Consider the following 17958-nt stretch of genomic DNA (forward strand, 5'->3'; position numbering starts at 1 on the left):
GGAGGGAGGAGTCGTGGATCACGACTATGGGGCCAGCGGTACCGTATGTGTGGACCGGGAGCACTATGACGTGTTGAGGGAACTCGAGGCGCTGAGAGAGAAGGTCCAAACGCAGGTTGCTCAAATTCGAACAGTAAAATTCTGATCCTAAAAATTAAATAGACAATTGAAGCTTCAGAAATTCAAATAGAACAAAATTCAGTCTGCTCAAATTCGAATATATATACACATAATCGACATATGTGAGCACAAATGTATAGTCTACATGAACATGAAATCAATGACTCAACGAACAATTTTGAGAAATGTACAGCTTTTTATTGAACTATATATATTTAGAATACATTGAATGAACATCATCTTACAACATTTATTTTTTCAAGATACTTTCCCATACTTGAACTTCTGTAACAAGTATGTATGACTCAGTATAGCATTTTAGATTTTTTTTCAACAGAGACTTGGAAGATGGCTGGCTCAAAGAAACACAGCAAAGGTGACAGTGTTCTGAGCGGAGTCTGGAAGAATCATATCATGCAATATTGCAGATAACTTTGGTATTTGGACTGAGGCAAAAGCTTATGGCAGCCACAAACACAACTCTTTCACCATACACATGGAGCCGTGCATTCTCTGTGCTAGGATATAGTGGGCTGAAAGTAGGCTATTGTCAATCAACCACATGGATATTGTCATATTATATACTCTATAGGCCATTATTGAAATTCCAGTCAAAATGTAATAAAACCAGATCTTACAAAAGACAGTTCTCTTATTGGGCATATATAAACAGCTCTAAATTTGACCACAATTTGTAAAATAAAACATTTCCTCAGGTCAGAAAAACATTTAAGATATTGTCTACCCAAAAAGAATTGTGAACTCAATTGCATTTGACAATATTATTGTTATTACAAATAACATTCAAGTAAAACTAAGATGCCGATATTGGATATTATAAAATGAAACTTTTTTTAAAGCGTTTGGAGTAAAATTACATTCAAAGATATTTAGAATTTCCATAAACTTGTAAAGACTGGTTTAATAAATCACCAACACATGTAATATTGGCCAGTGACTGAAATGATGATATATATATATCCACCCTTGTCCACTCTATAGATAGACATTTAACTTCCAGCTGTGCAATGAAAACATCCAAAACCAATTTGACACAGATTCATCACTGAAACTAGACCAGAGCTAGAAGGGACAATGCCTGCCATGTCCAGCTCAGACACATGGTGTAATAATGGTGTATTGTCTGGCTTAACGTGAGCAGTGAAGTGGTTTCTCTGTGTATGGCCCTGGAAGAGCGAGTGTTTCAGCCCAGAGGTGATGTCAACAGTCAGATGTGTACTGTGGGTGAAAAGTAGTGTAATACCAATAACAACCCTGATCCACACAGGCACAGCTTGCCTCTTCAATCACAGCAGAATAAACAAGCTGTCCTTCCTGATGGTATTTTCCCTTTGTCTAACACTGGAGTCAATCATATCCTTCCACGTCGTGGTTCGTATCAGATTGATTCTAGATAGATATCAAGTATGAATCCATGATAACCATGTGAGATCAGGCAGATTGCAAATAGTTATACCACTAAATAACTAATTAGTAGGTAAGAATGGAATGTGCCAAGCACCGATTCAAGTTGTTGAATAGAAAAGACAACTGTAGCTGGTCTAAACATTTATACATTCCATTTGTCACTGTTAAATTATGTTGTGTGGTACTAGCTAAATGTGACCCTGTCTGATCTCCCAGGCTGTTTTTGAATAAATACAACCTTCCTCTTTTCACCACTGATCTGTTAAGACTAGATAGGTGAAATTAATATGAAGGACTACAACCTTTCATCTAACCAATGTTGGTTACATCAGACGCTTCCTGAAGAGCATATTTAACTTTCCCAGAGTATATAAACAGGGCCCTATGGATGAACATCATATCATTCCTTTTACTTCAAATCTGTATAAGAGCCACACCTAGTTTATCCTAAACACTGGATCCAACTTACAACTTGAATCAGATGTTGGCCAGGTGTAGTGTGCATTTACATAGGTATTGCTTGTGTGTTTGTAGATATTCCTCATTGGATAGGATTAACATATACATACATACATACTTACTTACACACACACACACTTATACAGACCAGTTTACAATCATTCATATTTCACCTTTTTAACCCTCTTTCCACAACACCCCTGACCTGACCAGAGCAGTGTGTGCTGGGCCTGACTTCTTTTCCAGAACATCCCGGCTGCATTTTATATTCATATCCAGCTCTTTCTTTAGATAAGTAAACTAACAATCATAGTGAAATAATAATACTGTCTTCATATCGGCACATGTTAAAACAAAATGAAAAACAAGTTCTATAAATAATGATCAACATTTTTTACCCATAAATGACAAATTGTATGTTATTTGTATTATTGGCTCAATGTCACACTTCCTTATATATAAAAAAGCACTTCAACGATGATATCAAAATCTCACTATTTATCAACCATAGAGGGGGCATGAAAACAGTGATTATTTTGTATCTTGGATTGTGACTTAATTGAACAAGAATGTTTCTGATCGCCACATTGACTTTGAATATAGGAATACAAATGATTAGATCCACAGGTGCATTTTGAAAGGGGGGGGTTGGTGGACTGTGGAATGAGTGTTTATTGCGTAGTTAGAACAGCAACAGTTATTGCGGAACCAGTCGGGAACAGGAGACATGGTCTCTCCAGCACATCTCAGTAGCCCTTTCAGAGTCGGCCACACTTCTGTCTCTGCACGCAGGCTCCCTGTGAGCACTGATCTGGAAGAGCAATATCCACTAACCGAGTGAGAGAGAAAATAAAATAAAAACCCTAATCCAAAATATCTACATTTAAGTACATCAATATCATCTATGAGAAAAACTCTCCTTCTCATGAAAAATAAGAACACAATAGCAATATTGCCAATGATATAAATGTATGGGGGGGAAAAAATATCTTATCTTGGAAAACAACCAGGAGAGCCATGGGTCATCCCCCTCTCATTGCACTGTCCTGTCTGCTCCTAGTCCAGTGGTTCTCAACCCCTGTCCTGCATGGTTAGATGTTTCTTGGCATTAACACACCTGATTCAAATGCATATTAGTTACCAGGCTTCTACAGAGCTAGATAACGACCCATTTGTTTGAATCAGGTGTTTTTGGAGCAGGGAAACATCTAAAACTAGCAGAACAGGGGGTACCTGAGGACCAGGGTTGAGAACCACTGTCCTAATCTGAACCACACCCCCATGGTCAGTACTATCTAAAGTTATATACAACCATCGTACCACAGTCTACTTTTAGATCACACTGCCATGAGTGAGACCTCTCCTAATCTCACACACATACACCACACACCCCTTACTAAGTCTACATGTAGTCACTCCCAAGGTCTACTCTCGTCAGAGATGATCCCAATGGATTCTCTACAAGCCTCCATCCACGCTGGCCTCCTGCACTGACACATGGGTTACCTGAGGCACACCGCACGCCCATATCTCTCCATCCAGCACTGTCACGCTAACAGGTGAACACTTCTTTACAAGTTGAGTTGTTACATTTGTCTTCACAGACTTATTCACAGACTACACAGATTATGCAAAAGCAAAGCACTTCAACAGGGACTTCAAAGAGTCAACAGTCCTTTTAACGTCCTTTAAGGTGTTAAAAAACGCCACCCCACCTTTTTTTCAACTGCTAATGTTTTGATTCTTCTTTCCAACTCTCTTCCAACCATTTGGATGATGTAAACATAAGACACCTCTGTGATTGGACATTTGTCCATGACCAACTGACCAATCAGGGTTGTGAATAACATTCTGAAACATGGAAGCTCAGTACACACATTACTCAAAAGAAAGAGAATTCAAAGTCCTCCACGCCATGCCTACTAGTAGAATCACAGGATAAGTGCTAAGACAGAACAACAGAACTTCCAACTGAACAAATTAACAAAAATCTCTCTCAATTGCAGCACTACATCACACTGATAGGTGCTCTCTGGCCTCAGCACAAACACACAGCATAATTAAAATAAATACAGCCGGCCATCTTTACTGAAACCTTTACTGTAGTTTACCTGCTTGTCACCCCTTTGCTTCCATTGCTGTACTGACTCATGTGGAGAAGAGGGGCGTCGAGATATGGGGGGGGTTTCAGCTCAGAGAGCAGGGAGTGGAAGACTACATACAGTTACTGCTGGTTTCTCATGCCCCTACGTTCCATAACCTCTATAACCCATGACCCCCAACCCTGCCAACCATCATGGCATCACACCTTCTACTAAAAATACGCAGATAAACTCCATTGGTGTCACAATACTAATATGCATTATGTATAATTTAATAACTTGAAATGTGCCAAACAAATAACATGTATTGTTATTATTTTATTTGTACTTATTACTATTAACTTTGGTCCCAATCAGATCAAATGCATAATTAATAATTATTGAGTAAGAAAGGTTGTAGGGTATCTTCCTGTCATTACTATACTAAACTATATTGCCTTGTCAGTTTGGAAACAAAAACCTCACAGTAGCCATGACAAATAAGAATGGCAGGTTAGTCAGTTAGAGATGACAACATACTGTCAGAGAGATGGGGACATAACCTGTTTTTGTGTGTGGGTGTGGGTGGGTGTGTATGTAGAGCAAACTCAAGACAGTTGTCATTCTCTTCCTTCTCCTCACCCTTTTCTTGTCTTATGTAAACAACTACCCATCCTCCTAGCCTCTGCTCGGAACACACCAGAACCAACCAGGCCAGTGCAGAAACCTGGCATCGTAGAAAGATAAATATGTATCCCTTCATCACAAAAAGAAGAAATTTCCCGGCTTCTTGGCTTCGAATTCCCTCGCTTCTCTTAGAAGAGCAGGCTCTGGCGTCGAGATATACTGTTCACTGGAGAGAGAAACAGAGAGGAGAGAGAGAATGAAAAGAAGAGAGGAAGTTAGTATAAACTAGGGAAAATATACTGTGCAAAGGCCGACACTGATCACTAGATGTCATGTGACCAAGCAGGGAGAAAAGAAGGACCAGGACACCAGGTAGACAAAGACAGGCAGAGGATGGTGTACAATGACAGCATCCACATCCTAGTTAGGAGCATGGAGGTGTGTCGGAAAAATTTAGAATGTAACGTTATATTCTGAAAATACTGGTGTTTAGCATTCCTTCAGTAGAGAACCCCCTCCCTACTGACCAACCAGACCGCGTAACAACCTTGTGAATTATGCATGACTTTATGTAAGCGCTTATTCCTCATCAATCCTGCATGTCAGGAAGCTATTGTTAGAGCAAGATTGCATAACTAATGGAAGGAATATTGATGTGCTCCCCCTCCCTCTCTCTCTCTCACCTTCGTGCTGTTTGCGCTGATGTTTCTTACAGTAGTCGGGTCTCTGGGTGTGGGTGTTGCACTGGTCTTAAATGCCAGTAACATTGTGGTTGAGTTTGTGGGTGTCCTGAAGAACTGCTTGTTTAGTTTTAGTCTACTAGATTCTGTGTTGGAAATGAAAGCTGAAGTCTGACTGAAGACACTTACGCATTCCTAGAAAGCTGTAAGTGCCTCGCACAGTAGTCTGCCTTGAGCCTTAACTGAACCAGATAAAAAGTACCACTCTTATCGTCTGCACTCAGGTACAAACTGTTCTTTGTGTTACCTGGTAAAGTACTTTATGAACTATAAAGTACTATTCACAAGGCTCACATTGGACCCACATAATCACGCAGATTAATCACAGCGTTATGTCGCTGTGGATGAAAGGACAAGAGGGATAAACGCCAGCAGAGGATGTTTCTGGAAGAAAGAAACACGTGTTTTGGAGCGACTGGACAGACAGATGGAGAAAGAGGGAGAAGGTTGGAACAGAACAAAGAGAGATGGAGAGAGAGAGAATAAGAGGAACGAGAAAAAAAGGTTGGACAAGAGAGAGGGAGTGGTCTAGTCTGGATTAAATGAATAAGGAAAGAGAGCACAAGAGCAGAGGGAGAGAGAGAGGAGGAAAGGGGGTGGTTCACAGCCTCCTGGGAAGAGGAGGAGGTGAACAGAATCTACCTAAGGTGTGGCGGAACCTTAGGCATCGCTGTAACAGTTCTGGAACACAGTGACCACGGAAACCATTACACACCTTCTCATGTCAGAGAGCACAAAAACGTCAGTCAAGAAATCAGATAGCAAGCAGTAGCAAATCATTTTAAAAGGGTGAACGACCCCCCAGCAGACAGCAAAGAGTAAAAGCAAAGTCAGTAAGACAAGAGCAGAAATACAACAGTCCAGCAATAAAGTCAGTAACACAACATAGCAAGCCATTGGTAACAGACACCATCCTACTCACCAGAGTCAGATAAGGAGCTGGTTCTGATTCCAGCCTCCTTCTCCAGCTGAATGTCTTGAAGTGCAAATATTGATGTACCTGGAAAATAAGATCATTCATGTTAGACTTGATCTATAGTATCTATACTATAAAAAGGATTTGACTGATTTCCCACAGCCTTGAAAGAGACATATAGCACGACAGAGTCTGAGGAAGAAGCCAGGGAGCTGGTAACGGTGTTGCTCCGTCATCATCGGTCACAGCCAGCTCGGCTGTGTGAAGGACACTGTGCTGCCTTGACTCTGTCATAATATCTCCCACATATTTCAATCTCATGGAAAAGGGAATATGATTTGTTGGTTCAGCACAGTATAGTATTTCATGTGTGTGTGTGTGTGTGTGTGTGTTGTGTATTATCTCACTATCAGGCAGTGTGAGGACTCTCTCTCCCAGGCTGTGGAAGTACAGGTGTCTCATGGACTCCTCCGCTGAGATGCGCTTCTTCCCTTCAAACTGAACACAAGCGCAAACATACACCTTTACCTGGCTGTGCCTTGAGATGACAACAGGAATGGCAAGTGAGTCAAATCAGTCTCTGTTGAACACACAGCGGTCTGACCTGCAGCAGCTTAGACAGCAGCTCCACTCCTTCACTGTCCAGTCTGAAGAGGGAGCAAGACGTTAACAAAACCATCCAATCGGGACACGGCATTAACCACATCATCCAATCGCCAACAGGGGTTGGAAGGTGGGTCACCTTGGGGTGTGGTTGTGCAGACGGTCGGCACGGTAACGAGGGTAGTTGTAGGAGATGAAGTCCTCGTTGGAGGTGATACCAGGCCAGGTCTCCTCTGTAGGAGTTCCTGCAATACACACACACACAATTTACACTTTCAGGCAAGGGACATCTTACCGATTCTAGGTGTTATATGTTTGTTTGTGCACATGTATGTGTGTGCATGTGTGTGTGTGTGCTCACCAAGCAGTTTGAAGATAAAGTGCAGCTCCTCCTCCACTGTGGAGCCGGGGAAGAGAGGACGTCCTGTAGACATCTCATAGAAGATACACCCCACCCCCCTGGAGGACAGGAGGAGAATCACAAGACAGGTGGAGACAGAAGGATGGAAATGGACAGTAACGTCAGTTTCATTGTGTCCAACGGCAGTCTGTAGAGTTCATACGCATGTGGGTGTGTGTCCTCACCACATGTCGATGTGTGTGGAGTAGTCAGTGCTGCCCAGCAGGATGTCAGGGGGGCGGTACCACAGAGTCACCACCTCGTTGGAGTACGTCTTGGTGGGAATGGACTTGGCCCGGGCCAGACCTGGAACAGATGGCAAGGTTCAGATTGAAACTGGCCTGGACCAGAACTTAAATACTCTCTATATATCTAACTGAGAGAGACTTTGAGGCTCCACAACTAAACACAAATACTTGAATGAGTTTTGTGGGGCATTAGCTCACTGAACTACCCGCTCCTGGGAAAGAGATTACTCCACCCAACAGCTTCATCTCCCTTTGAATAATTCGACATAGCGAGCACTCAACAACATGCTTTCTGGTTGTATGCTGGCTGGTGGTGTGTCTTTCTGGTAGGTCACCAGTGGTGTGTGTGTGTGTGTGTGTGTGTGTGTGTATGACATTTCCAGTGAGTTAACCAGCTCTGGCAGAAAGTCACATCGCCCAAAATAGTCCCGACATGTCCACTGGAGACACAGTGGCTGTTCTCCAAGAACAGACCGGTTTAAGGCCCTACGAACAACTAGAGGCCTCAGAGACAAAGCTTTATCTAGGATAAATAATTGGGGGGCATGAATACTTGATCATTCGCAAAAACGAATGAAGGGACACGTGAAGGGCGATGGATAAACTAAATATATGGTCCAATTCTATCAGAGCTGTTCTGCAGACTGGAGATGTAGATGTTAAGAGTGTTCTGTCCCTCTGACAGACAGAGGCTTGGTGTGTGTGCTCCTGATAAGACTTGGACTGCCACTTGGCTTGGCTGACTGGTGATGGTGACTGACACGTCTAAGGAGACATCATCATCCCCCCCCCCCCGAGGGAGGCTGTCAGATTCCCACAGACACACACGCTCTGAGACGGAGGGAGCCCCGGGGGTACAGACCAAAGTCAGCCAGTTTGAGCTCGCCACGCTCGTTGATGAGCAGGTTCTGAGGCTTGAGGTCGCGGTGGAGGACCTTCCGGCGATGGCAGTAGTTCAGACCTCTCAACAGTTGGAACAGGAAGAGCTGGAGGGTGGAAGGGGGGCAGGAGGAACAAGAAGAAGGAAGTGACGGGTAAGGAAAAGAGAGAGAATCAGGCACTAGACCCAGTAATTCTTACATAAGAGCTTTGGACATTTGTTGTGTGTAGTCATGCGGACAAGTCAAGCTGACTCGTCTATGCGTGGTCTGCCATGTGTGTCTCACCTTCACATTGTGGATGTGGATCGTGTTGCCACAGTCGTCCAGGTATTGCTTCAGGTCCTTATCCTATAGGAAACAAAACTCTCATCACTAACATGCCACGGAATAGTTACACTATACAAAACACACACACAAACAGACAGGACCCACAAACTACAAACCCTAAATGCACGGCATCCATGTCTGGAGGCACAGATGGGAAGGATTATAAGAGGCTAGAGGATGTTCTTACCCGAATGTGAATGCCTGCCTATTTGTGTTTGTGTGTGAGTTAGTATTCGGTCTCCTCATGTTTCCTTCCCTGTGTGTATGTGACCATGTGTGCGCGCGTGTGCGTGACTCACCAAGTACTCAAAGACCAGCGTGAGCGACTTCTGAGTGTGAATGATGTCATGCAGGGTGACTATGTTGGCGTGTTTGAGATCCTTCAGCAGAGACACTGGAATAAACAAACATCACATCAATGATCTCAGTCACAGTACACCAACATAAATATGAAGTTAGAGGAATACAGACACACACACAAAAAAGACATTCGCCAAATGTAATTTGAACAACTGTTGTTTATATTTCCCTCAGATATATCTATTTACAGTGTATTTAATGTCCCTAATTCTCCATCGGAGTATGTCGTATTTACTGCAGCAATTGTCAGTAACAGCTGTGTCTGTTTGAGATCTTCCCTTTTGGCCCTCTTCAGATTCTCCAATACAACCTTCGACCTTGTCCTCCAGGGAGAAATGTCCACCTATCCAAACAGCTTAGATCCCAGATTTTGGAGGTTTCACTTCCAAAGAATTGAATCCTGGGAATAGACCTAGCCGCTGTCCTACCTGGCTGGGAGGCCTCAGGCCTGGCTAAGGCTCAGCTCTCTGGTTTCCAACCTGTTGAACCAGGGTATTAATAGATCTGGGTCTGCTCGCTTGCCTGCCTGCTGGATGGAGAAGTGTCTGCCTGGGCCCAGAGCCCGGTGTGGTGACCTAGCTCGCTGTCAGGACGGGCCCTGTAAGGTCTGGAGTCTCACCTTCTCTTATGGCGGTGCAGGGCGCTCCCTCCTCGTGCTCCAGTCTGATCTCCTTCAGGGCCACCAGGTTGTCCGTCAGCTTGCTGCGGCCCTTGTACACCGTAGCATACGTCCCCTACAGAAACACAAACACAGGGTCCCTGTAGCTCAACAATACGTAAGACAATCTACCAGGGCCCAGGCACAAAGCCTGACCGCGCAAAAACCCCAAATATGGGGAAGTGGAAGGGATTTGTGGAAGTTCTAGAATGCTCGTGTGCACTATACCTCGCCTAGCTTGTCAAGCTTCACGTAGGTTTCCAGCTTCCCAAAGCCGATCTCGGACTAGGGAGAGAACACACAAATACACATTACCGCTTATAGACAGAACATTGCCGCTTTACAACTCTCAGACTAAATACTGACTATTATTCACACAGGTCGTATGTATCCAGAGATGGCACAGAGACAGACCAATTTTACAAAGTGGACCAATAGGGTTAAACAGTATTTAACTATTTTTATCCATACAGTTAACAACTAACACTGTTGGTTAGTTATAACGCACCTAGTGTTTATCTACAGTACAATGTCAGAGTCCAGAACACAGGGGAAGACTGACATGGCTCTTAGACACAGTAAACACAAACTGTTCAGACTGAAATAAAGAACAAAAGAGAACAGAATGAGGTGCAACAGGCAGGAGGAAAGTTGATCAGAAGTAAAGAGCTGCAGCCGCTCATGAAAGCTGCATGGAAGAGAGAAAAACAGAGGGGGAGACATTATGGATAATGAGGACGAAGATGTAGAGAGTTGTGTGTGGATGAGAAAGCTACAGGAGGCTGGACACAGAGAGGAGAAGGTTATAGATAGTAGGAGAGAGAGACAGAGAGGGAGGGAGGTGAGAGGAATGAGGCGATGAGAAAAGAGAGAGAGAGAGAGAGAGACAGAGAGAGAGAGAGCAGGAAAGAGCAGTACCAGAGAGACTCGTCTCAGTCTTCGGCTCAGTGGTTTATCAAACAAGGGGCTGTTGAGGCTGAACTTCTCCAGGTAGCCATCTGGCAGACGGATGTCCGCCGGCAGAGACAGGCGCTTGTTTATATCCTAAAACACAGACGCGCACATATGAACACTGTAAGATGGCTGGGGCACCGTCAGCTTATGACCCTGAGTCAGCTTGTGTGTGTGTACCTCTGTAGAGATCTTGCGTCCAGGTTTGTCCCTCATGCGGACCCTGACAGGACTGTGGACCTCCTCCGAGGAGGTAGCCGACACCTGGTCACTCTCACCATCAGAGCCCATCTTCACATCCTCATGGACGATCTCTGAAAACACACACACAGACGCTCAACACGAATACACCATCTACACAAATCAACAAGCATGCACGCTTAAGAAGAAGACATACACTAAACACGATTACACAGACAAGTCCAAACACACACAAACTGAGCAAATACTCATGAGTGTTGACTATAACAAACATCATTGAAACTACCACTCAAGCACGCTGCACTGTTCTTCACACACAAACCTCACACACACACACACACACACACACCACACAAAATCCCCTGTGTGGTCATATAGGTGGATAATGCTGTGGCTGGATGTTGTGGTTGTATTGTGGTTGCTGTTCATGTTGAGATCATCAACGCAGGGTGCCTGCAAGTCAGTAACTGTGAGGCATGGTTGCCCAGATAAGTGTGGTGGGGTTGAGATGCCTTGGGGCTGGGGTGCTGTGGTTACGGTGGGGTTGAGATGCCTTGGGGCTGGGGTGCTGTGGTTACGGTGGGGTTGAGATGCCTTGGGGCGCTGTGGTTACGGTGGGGTTGGATGCCTTGGGGCCTGGGGCACTGTGGTTACAGTGTGGTTACAGTGTGGTTGTGTTGAGGTCAGTACCGAGACGTGTGGTGTGGTTGAGATAGGAGCTGAGGCTCCGTCCCAGGCTGCGTGGTCGGCGCAGGTGGGAGCTGTAGGACTGGAGCAGGGAGTGCATGCTGAGGGAGCCCCCCGCCCTCCCTGAGGACCCCCGCACACTGCTACCAGGGCCACTGCCCCCCCGGACACGCCCCGGCATGGCCTCTGAGAGAGAGAAGAGGACAGGACGAGACGAGGGACAGTGGGCAATGCGGGTGGAGGTGGAGAAACAAAAAGGAGGGGAGGAAGTGGAAATGAGGGGAGGTGGGGAATGAAGGGTTTGGGGGACGAGGTGTGGTGGCAGTTGGGTAGTGGGGTGAGGAGGATGGGGGTGGTGGTAGTAGGGTGAGGAGGATGGAGGTGGTGGTAGTGGGGTGAGGAGGATGGGGTTGTTGGTAGTTGGGTAGTAGGGTTAGGAGGATGGGGGTGGTGGTAGTAGGGTGAGGAGGATGGGGGTGGTGGTAGTGGGGTGAGGAGGATGGGGTTGGTGGTAGTTGGGTAGTAGGGTTAGGAGGATGGGGGTGGTGGTAGTAGGGTGAGGAGGATGGGGGTGGTGGTAGTGGGGTGAGGAGGATGGGGTTGGTGGTAGTTGGGTAGTAGGGTTAGGAGGATGGGGGTGGTGGTAGTAGGGTGAGGAGGATGGGGGTGGTGGTAGTAGGGTGAGGAGGATGAGGGTGGTGGTAGTAGGGTGAGGAGGATGGGGGAGGTGGTAGTGGGGTGAGGAAGATGGGGTGGAGATGCCAATACCAGGGGGGGGGAGGATGGAGAACAAAGGGGAGACATGGGAGTAACAGCAATGAGAAAAGGTCAAAAACAAAAAAAATTGAACAAACAAAAACAGAAACCATATTGAACCCATGTTTGAGGAAATCATTTTTGATGGATACATAAACAGTCCAAATCATATCACAGCAAGGTGAGAAGTTGTGATCATGAGTGTTGGAGCAAACAGGGAGGACAAGAAAGACAAGGGAGGGAAAAGAGCAGGTAAACGTCAACTGAAACACAGAACCAACTAAACCAACCAGGAAACGCACACAGAGGCAGGTCCATCTTTCAGAGCATGCCTTGTAAGGTCAGAAAGAGGTTAATATTAGCAGACACCACTGAGCACAAGAACATTTACAAAGAAAACTTTCAGTGCTACTAGTTGGCTATAGTTTGACATGACCATACAGTGTCCTGCTTTAATCTGTACTGTATAAAACAGAATAAATATTTAGTGGTCAATTTAACTCCTTTCCACATGGTGCACTTTAGCCAACTTGGTGAACTGAAGATGTTTCATTGAAACTTCCTGAGTAAAGCATTATTAGAAAATGAGAGAAAAGAGGAGAAGAGAAAAGAAAGATAGGTAGACATGCTGGAGGAGTTCGGTCCCAATATTCTGCCCTTCTGTCCCCACAGGAGTGCACGTTGTGCAAGTTCACTGGGCCCTGTGGGTCCCCAAGGGGGAAGCAGTGAGGTGAGGGAAACATGACGTCTCCTCTAGTATGGCTCACACTCATCCAGCTTTAAAAGGTGGGCTCTTCTCAAATGTGAATATGTCTTACTCTCTTGCAACCCCTTTGGTGCTACTTATATGTCATCGTATGACAGTCTAAGTGCACAGGGAGGAGATTGGTCCTCCTGTCTGAGAGACAGAGGAGTGCTCCCTCCAGGGAGTGGGCTGGAGGATTGGGACAGATTTGCCGTTGGTTCAAAAAAGAAAAACCGCAAAAGCAGGAAATGATAGGTTAGCTCCATAATCCGACACACATCCACTCCTCCTTCCAGGACGAGCTGTGGAGTACGGGGTTGGCTATGTCTACGTGGGGTTGCTATTTTCTTCCATTTGTGCTGCACTACCACCTTCACCAGAGCGTGGCACAGAGCCTTGCACTGTCGCCTCACAGCAAGACCGGTTCGATTCCCGTTTGGGGCACTGTACGGTGGTCAGGTGGGCTCTCTCTAGGCCTTTCTGTGTGGCGTTAGCATGTTCTCCCCGTGCTCACAAGGGTTTTCACTGCAAAGAACTCCAATAAGGACATGGAGAACAGAGAGCTCTCCTGCCCATGTATGAGGAACACTTGGACCCCGGTCGCCTTGAGATTACATTTACATTTAGTAGACGCTCTTAGCCCGAGCGACTTACAGGTTCCTGGCTGCTCTCGGAGGATTGACAACAGGATGGGAAAATGCAGAGAACACATTTCTAAGGCATGCGTCACTTCCTGCATGCGTGTGTTCTGAGTGTCGCCGCTCCCTGCACTTGTTGTGCTGACAAATAACAGTTTTGTCTTCTCCTTCAGCGGAACGTTCAGTGACACCACCACGACATGAAGGATGAGTCGATCTAACAGTCGGCAAATCGAGTCATCGGTTATATCAGGCAGACCGCTCATGAGAGTGGTTGGTACTGTACACGTTCCAACTATAGACAGACACCTTATACGGGCAGAGCCAGACATCTTTTCTCATTCTTTCACTGTGTCAGTTCCCCTGTCTAACTCAACTAAATATGATATCCCCCGGTTGCGATCAGGCAGAGTGTGCGCACATGTGCTTGTACACCCATGTTGGTAAGGCTTTCTGTTTCGTCACACCAGAGTACATGTATTTGTATTTGTTACATTTCTTTTTTGTACCTGAAACATACCCGCATCCCTATACCCCACATCCCTATACCCCACATCCCTATACCCCACATCCCTATACCTCACATCCCTATACCCCACATCCCTATACCCCACATCCCTATACCCCACATCCCTATACCTCACATCCCTATACCCCACATCCCTATACCCCACATCCCTATACCCCACATCCCTATACCCCACATCCCTATACCCCAAGGCCCATGTGACTGGCCCGTCATCTCCGTACCTGAGTCGCTGTGGGAGGTGGCATCCTGAGAGCCTATGGAGTCGCTGAGGTTCTTGTCCCCAGTGCTGCCCCCCCTGAGAGTGAGAGAGAGCTGCCTCTTGATCTTCCTCATTCGATCCATCAGAGGCGGCAGGGGGGGGCGCGACGCAGAGGGGGGAGGGGCAGCCACCGTTCAGCCTCTCTGGTGGGGGAGGGGATGGGTGGGGGACAGACAGAGAAACAATATTTACTGATCGTTTGACGGTTGTCCTGATATTATTCTGTTGAGCTGTCAGTGTAGAGTTTGGTGGAGGCACCGAGGCGTGAAAGTGTTTATTTTGATGCTTTGAAAGGGAACGCTCATCTCTGCATGTGGGCGGATCCAACTGCTCGCTCTACAGATACTGTAGCAAGTCTCTTTCGGGGAACTTTCATGTCGGCAGTTCATGTTTACGGTTTGATCTGGATGTATATTACAACCATAACTCTTAAAAACTACATGACTCAAGAGACTCTAGAGCACTCAAAATAATCTGTGTTCGATTCGACTTCAATGCATCTTAAGAAGTCTTGAATTGTCAGACACGACTCAAGGGCCCCTGCAACAACATTTTAGATCTTTAATTACAAAATTATCAAATAAAAAGCACCAATAAAAGGCATCTTCAAGGCAGGTCACAGGAGAGCAAAGGGAAACTAGTCCTAAAGCATGCCCAGTCTCCCAGTCTCTTGATACGCATGCTTGCATGCGTATAAATCTCCAATCTGCAATGTAAAGAAAACCCCTGGACATCCGAGCTTCCCTCTGCCCTTGAAAAGCACCCCCCTTCTCAACTCCTCGATGACTTCACACAGAAACTGAGAAACAGCAGCAGGCTGCCTCCTAAATAGCGCTAGCAAATGGCCAGTTCTCTAGAGCATCTGTGGTTGGACGACTGCTCGGCAAAGCCCCTGTAAAGTGCTGCCAAGCCAGCAGAAGGACATGTTTTTGCCTTGTGACTAATAAGTCCATTTTGGCACAGAACAGTTGTGGCAGTTTCTGCCTCAATACAGAGGCCTTTTGATGCCTCAAAGTCGATGACCCATAAAATAAATCACACACACACAGTAGAAGACATAGAGACGAATACACATTTCCCTAGGGCAATTTCGATTTATGACAGTTGTGTCTGTGCTTGGATAGTGGGGGCATGGGGTCAGCTGAAGGCTGGGGTGGGGCAGAGTAATCTTATGAAGCTTAGACAGACTGGGAGTAAGAATGTCTTTGTTTACAAAGACCTACAGCCATGTAAAGAATCCCCTTCTCATGGAATGTGGTCATCCTCCTCAAATCTAATCATCTAAAACCTGTCTCTTATCTCAACAATCCAGAATGCGTCCCCTGTCGATGGAACTTAGAACCCCCACGGGTGTTCCACTATGCCTGACCAATCAGATATCCTACTGGAGGAGCTCTTTTAATGGGACAACATTATACGATGGACAAGAGAACATGTTTGACATAGCTGGAATGGTTGACATGGTGAGAAGACTATGGAGCTTTTCCTCGACTGGCATGCAGCAGTAGGAAAACCATAGCGGTGACATCCTAGATGTGACAAAGAGAGCAGCTCTTAGGAGCCGCTGGGTACTGGATCCTATTTATTTTGTTGTTTGAGAACAGCTTGTGTAGTCAAATGTTTATGAACATTTCATGTTCATAAATAATGACACATATGCTTAGTAATCCCGTAGGCACCAAACCTCATGAGCAGAGAAAGAGGCTGCAGGAGAGAAAAGCACTGTGTGACTGAACTATCAACAAACCCTCACTAAGTGCTGTGTCCTGTCCTGTACTGTCCTAGCCCAGTCGTTAGACAGCTCAGCATCACTGGAAAATCAACAAAATTGTCAATGCAGAATCTGAATTTACAAGCACCTTCGCTGTGGCACCTGGTGAAAAGCTGTCAACATTAGAAATAGCTACCTGGCAATGGTAAACAGCAAAGACCATTATGTCGATGGTAAACAGCAAAGACCATTGTGTCGCACCATCAAATGCACTGAAAATAAGAATAATTTAAAGTGTGGCAAGCAAGCTAGTTTGTGTTGAATACAGTGCATTTGCTCATCAACTACACCGGGTTCCTCTATCTAGCTACAGTTTAGCTACAGTTTAGCTAGCTTACGTTAAATCAGAAACCAGCAGACAGGTTAGCACAGTTTTGGTTGAGCACAGCACGGCCTATGTATGGCTAACTAGCTAACGAGCTATCTTCAACGTGTTTCTCTTTCGGAATTGGAATGCGGTTCGGTTCTGAGAATTCTACAGTGGAATGTGGCGATAACGTGAATTCCACAACACATTGTGTATTCTTCTATCAACGAAAGTGTTTGATCTAGTCACTACCTTGGAGATTTCAAGTGGGAGGTACGTCGATCTTTTGACATCAACCGTGGTGGTTGCTTGACTGGATTCAACAAGCCAAACCTTGCAAGTAACATAAACTGTGGTTGGCTTGCTAGCAAGCTAGCTGCACAAATAACATTGAAGTACATGATTGTAAATGCATTTATTGTAATGTTTTTTTTTTTAATTGTTTTGTCAGTGTTCACAACAAGGACAGATTGCTTACCCGAGGACGCGGGATCCCGTATGCCCTTGTAATCTTAGCAACAATATCCCAAAGCCAATCGCGTCTCCCAGTAGTCTTCAGCCATGATTCTGCTGATAGGGATACCGGACCGTTTCTACCCTGTACGACTGCATGACCCGTTAACGTTCCCCCAAATTTCCCTAACGTTTAAGCAGCTGTTCTTTCCTATTCCAAATGCGGATTGGCGGAGTCGCAGAACAGCAGCTGCGAATAGATTCTGGAGTCACTCACTCAGGATGAGTGGAGAGGTGGAGATACGTTAATTACGCATTCATTACCCGCCCCCCAACAGGCTGTCTGGCATTCCGATGCTTTTTTTCCACTCTCTGAATTTCCTGGGTATATTTATCTACGTTTCTGGACATGTGGGAATGCAAAATTGAAGAATGTACTTAATGCCCCCCCTAATAGATCAGGAGAGACTCACAGTGGACTGACCCAAATTCCACCCTGCAAACCGAGACTGTACCACTTCTTGATGCGCTCAGGGGATATTGAGTACAGTAATACAGCAGGTAGCCTAAGTGGATGAGCAACAGTCTTTCTTTGTGAATAGGTGATTTAACGTAACATGAGACAAACGAGAAAACTGAAGTGACACAAACATCCGTTCACAACAAAAGTGTATATAAAATATCAAGGAAGGAATGAGTTTCGGTGTCAATTACAAGATTCATGTTTCACTCATCAAGTAATAATTGACAGAAACCGACAATGATACTTAAACAAAAAAGCTATCTAGAGAAAACATCTAACCCAAGCAACAT

The 17958-nt window shown here is 45.4% G+C and overlaps 1 protein-coding gene across 2 annotated transcripts; it reads right to left on the reverse strand.

Moving 5' to 3' along the window:
• Positions 1 to 159: 159 nt before the first annotated feature.
• cdk16 (cyclin dependent kinase 16) lies at positions 160 to 17364 on the reverse strand. 2 transcript variants are annotated; one of them, XM_067238998.1, is made up of 17 exons: positions 17171 to 17364; positions 14577 to 14757; positions 11691 to 11873; positions 10980 to 11113; positions 10767 to 10892; positions 10077 to 10133; positions 9810 to 9924; positions 9130 to 9224; positions 8789 to 8851; positions 8485 to 8608; positions 7560 to 7680; positions 7336 to 7433; positions 7114 to 7219; positions 6976 to 7018; positions 6779 to 6869; positions 6378 to 6455; positions 160 to 4941 (listed from the first exon to the last, which is right to left on the reverse strand). In XM_067238998.1, exons 2-17 carry the CDS (start codon positions 14695 to 14697, stop codon positions 4904 to 4906), a joined length of 1593 nt encoding a protein of 530 aa, XP_067095099.1. In that variant the 5' UTR covers positions 14698 to 14757; positions 17171 to 17364; the 3' UTR covers positions 160 to 4903. The 2 variants fall into 2 exon arrangements, with proteins under 2 accessions (XP_067095099.1, XP_067095100.1); XM_067238999.1 differs by lacking the exon at positions 11691 to 11873.
• Positions 17365 to 17958: the final 594 nt, after the last annotated feature.

Source organism: Osmerus mordax, chromosome 7 (assembly GCF_038355195.1).
Source record: "Osmerus mordax isolate fOsmMor3 chromosome 7, fOsmMor3.pri, whole genome shotgun sequence".
Lineage (NCBI taxonomy): Eukaryota > Metazoa > Chordata > Actinopteri > Osmeriformes > Osmeridae > Osmerus > Osmerus mordax.

Excerpts from the sequence above, each read along its gene's own strand:
- cdk16 (XM_067238998.1), bottom strand. The coding sequence starts at position 14,697 with ATGGATCGAATGAGGAAGATCAAGAGGCAGCTCTCTCTCACTCTCAGG. Across the intron at positions 9,225-9,809 it reads CTGCACCGCCATAAGAGAAG|TGTCTCTGCTGAAGGATCTC; the intron begins GTGAGACTCCAG and ends TGTTTATTCCAG. Across the intron at positions 8,852-9,129 it reads CGCTGGTCTTTGAGTACTTG|GATAAGGACCTGAAGCAATA; the intron begins GTGAGTCACGCA and ends TGTTTCCTATAG.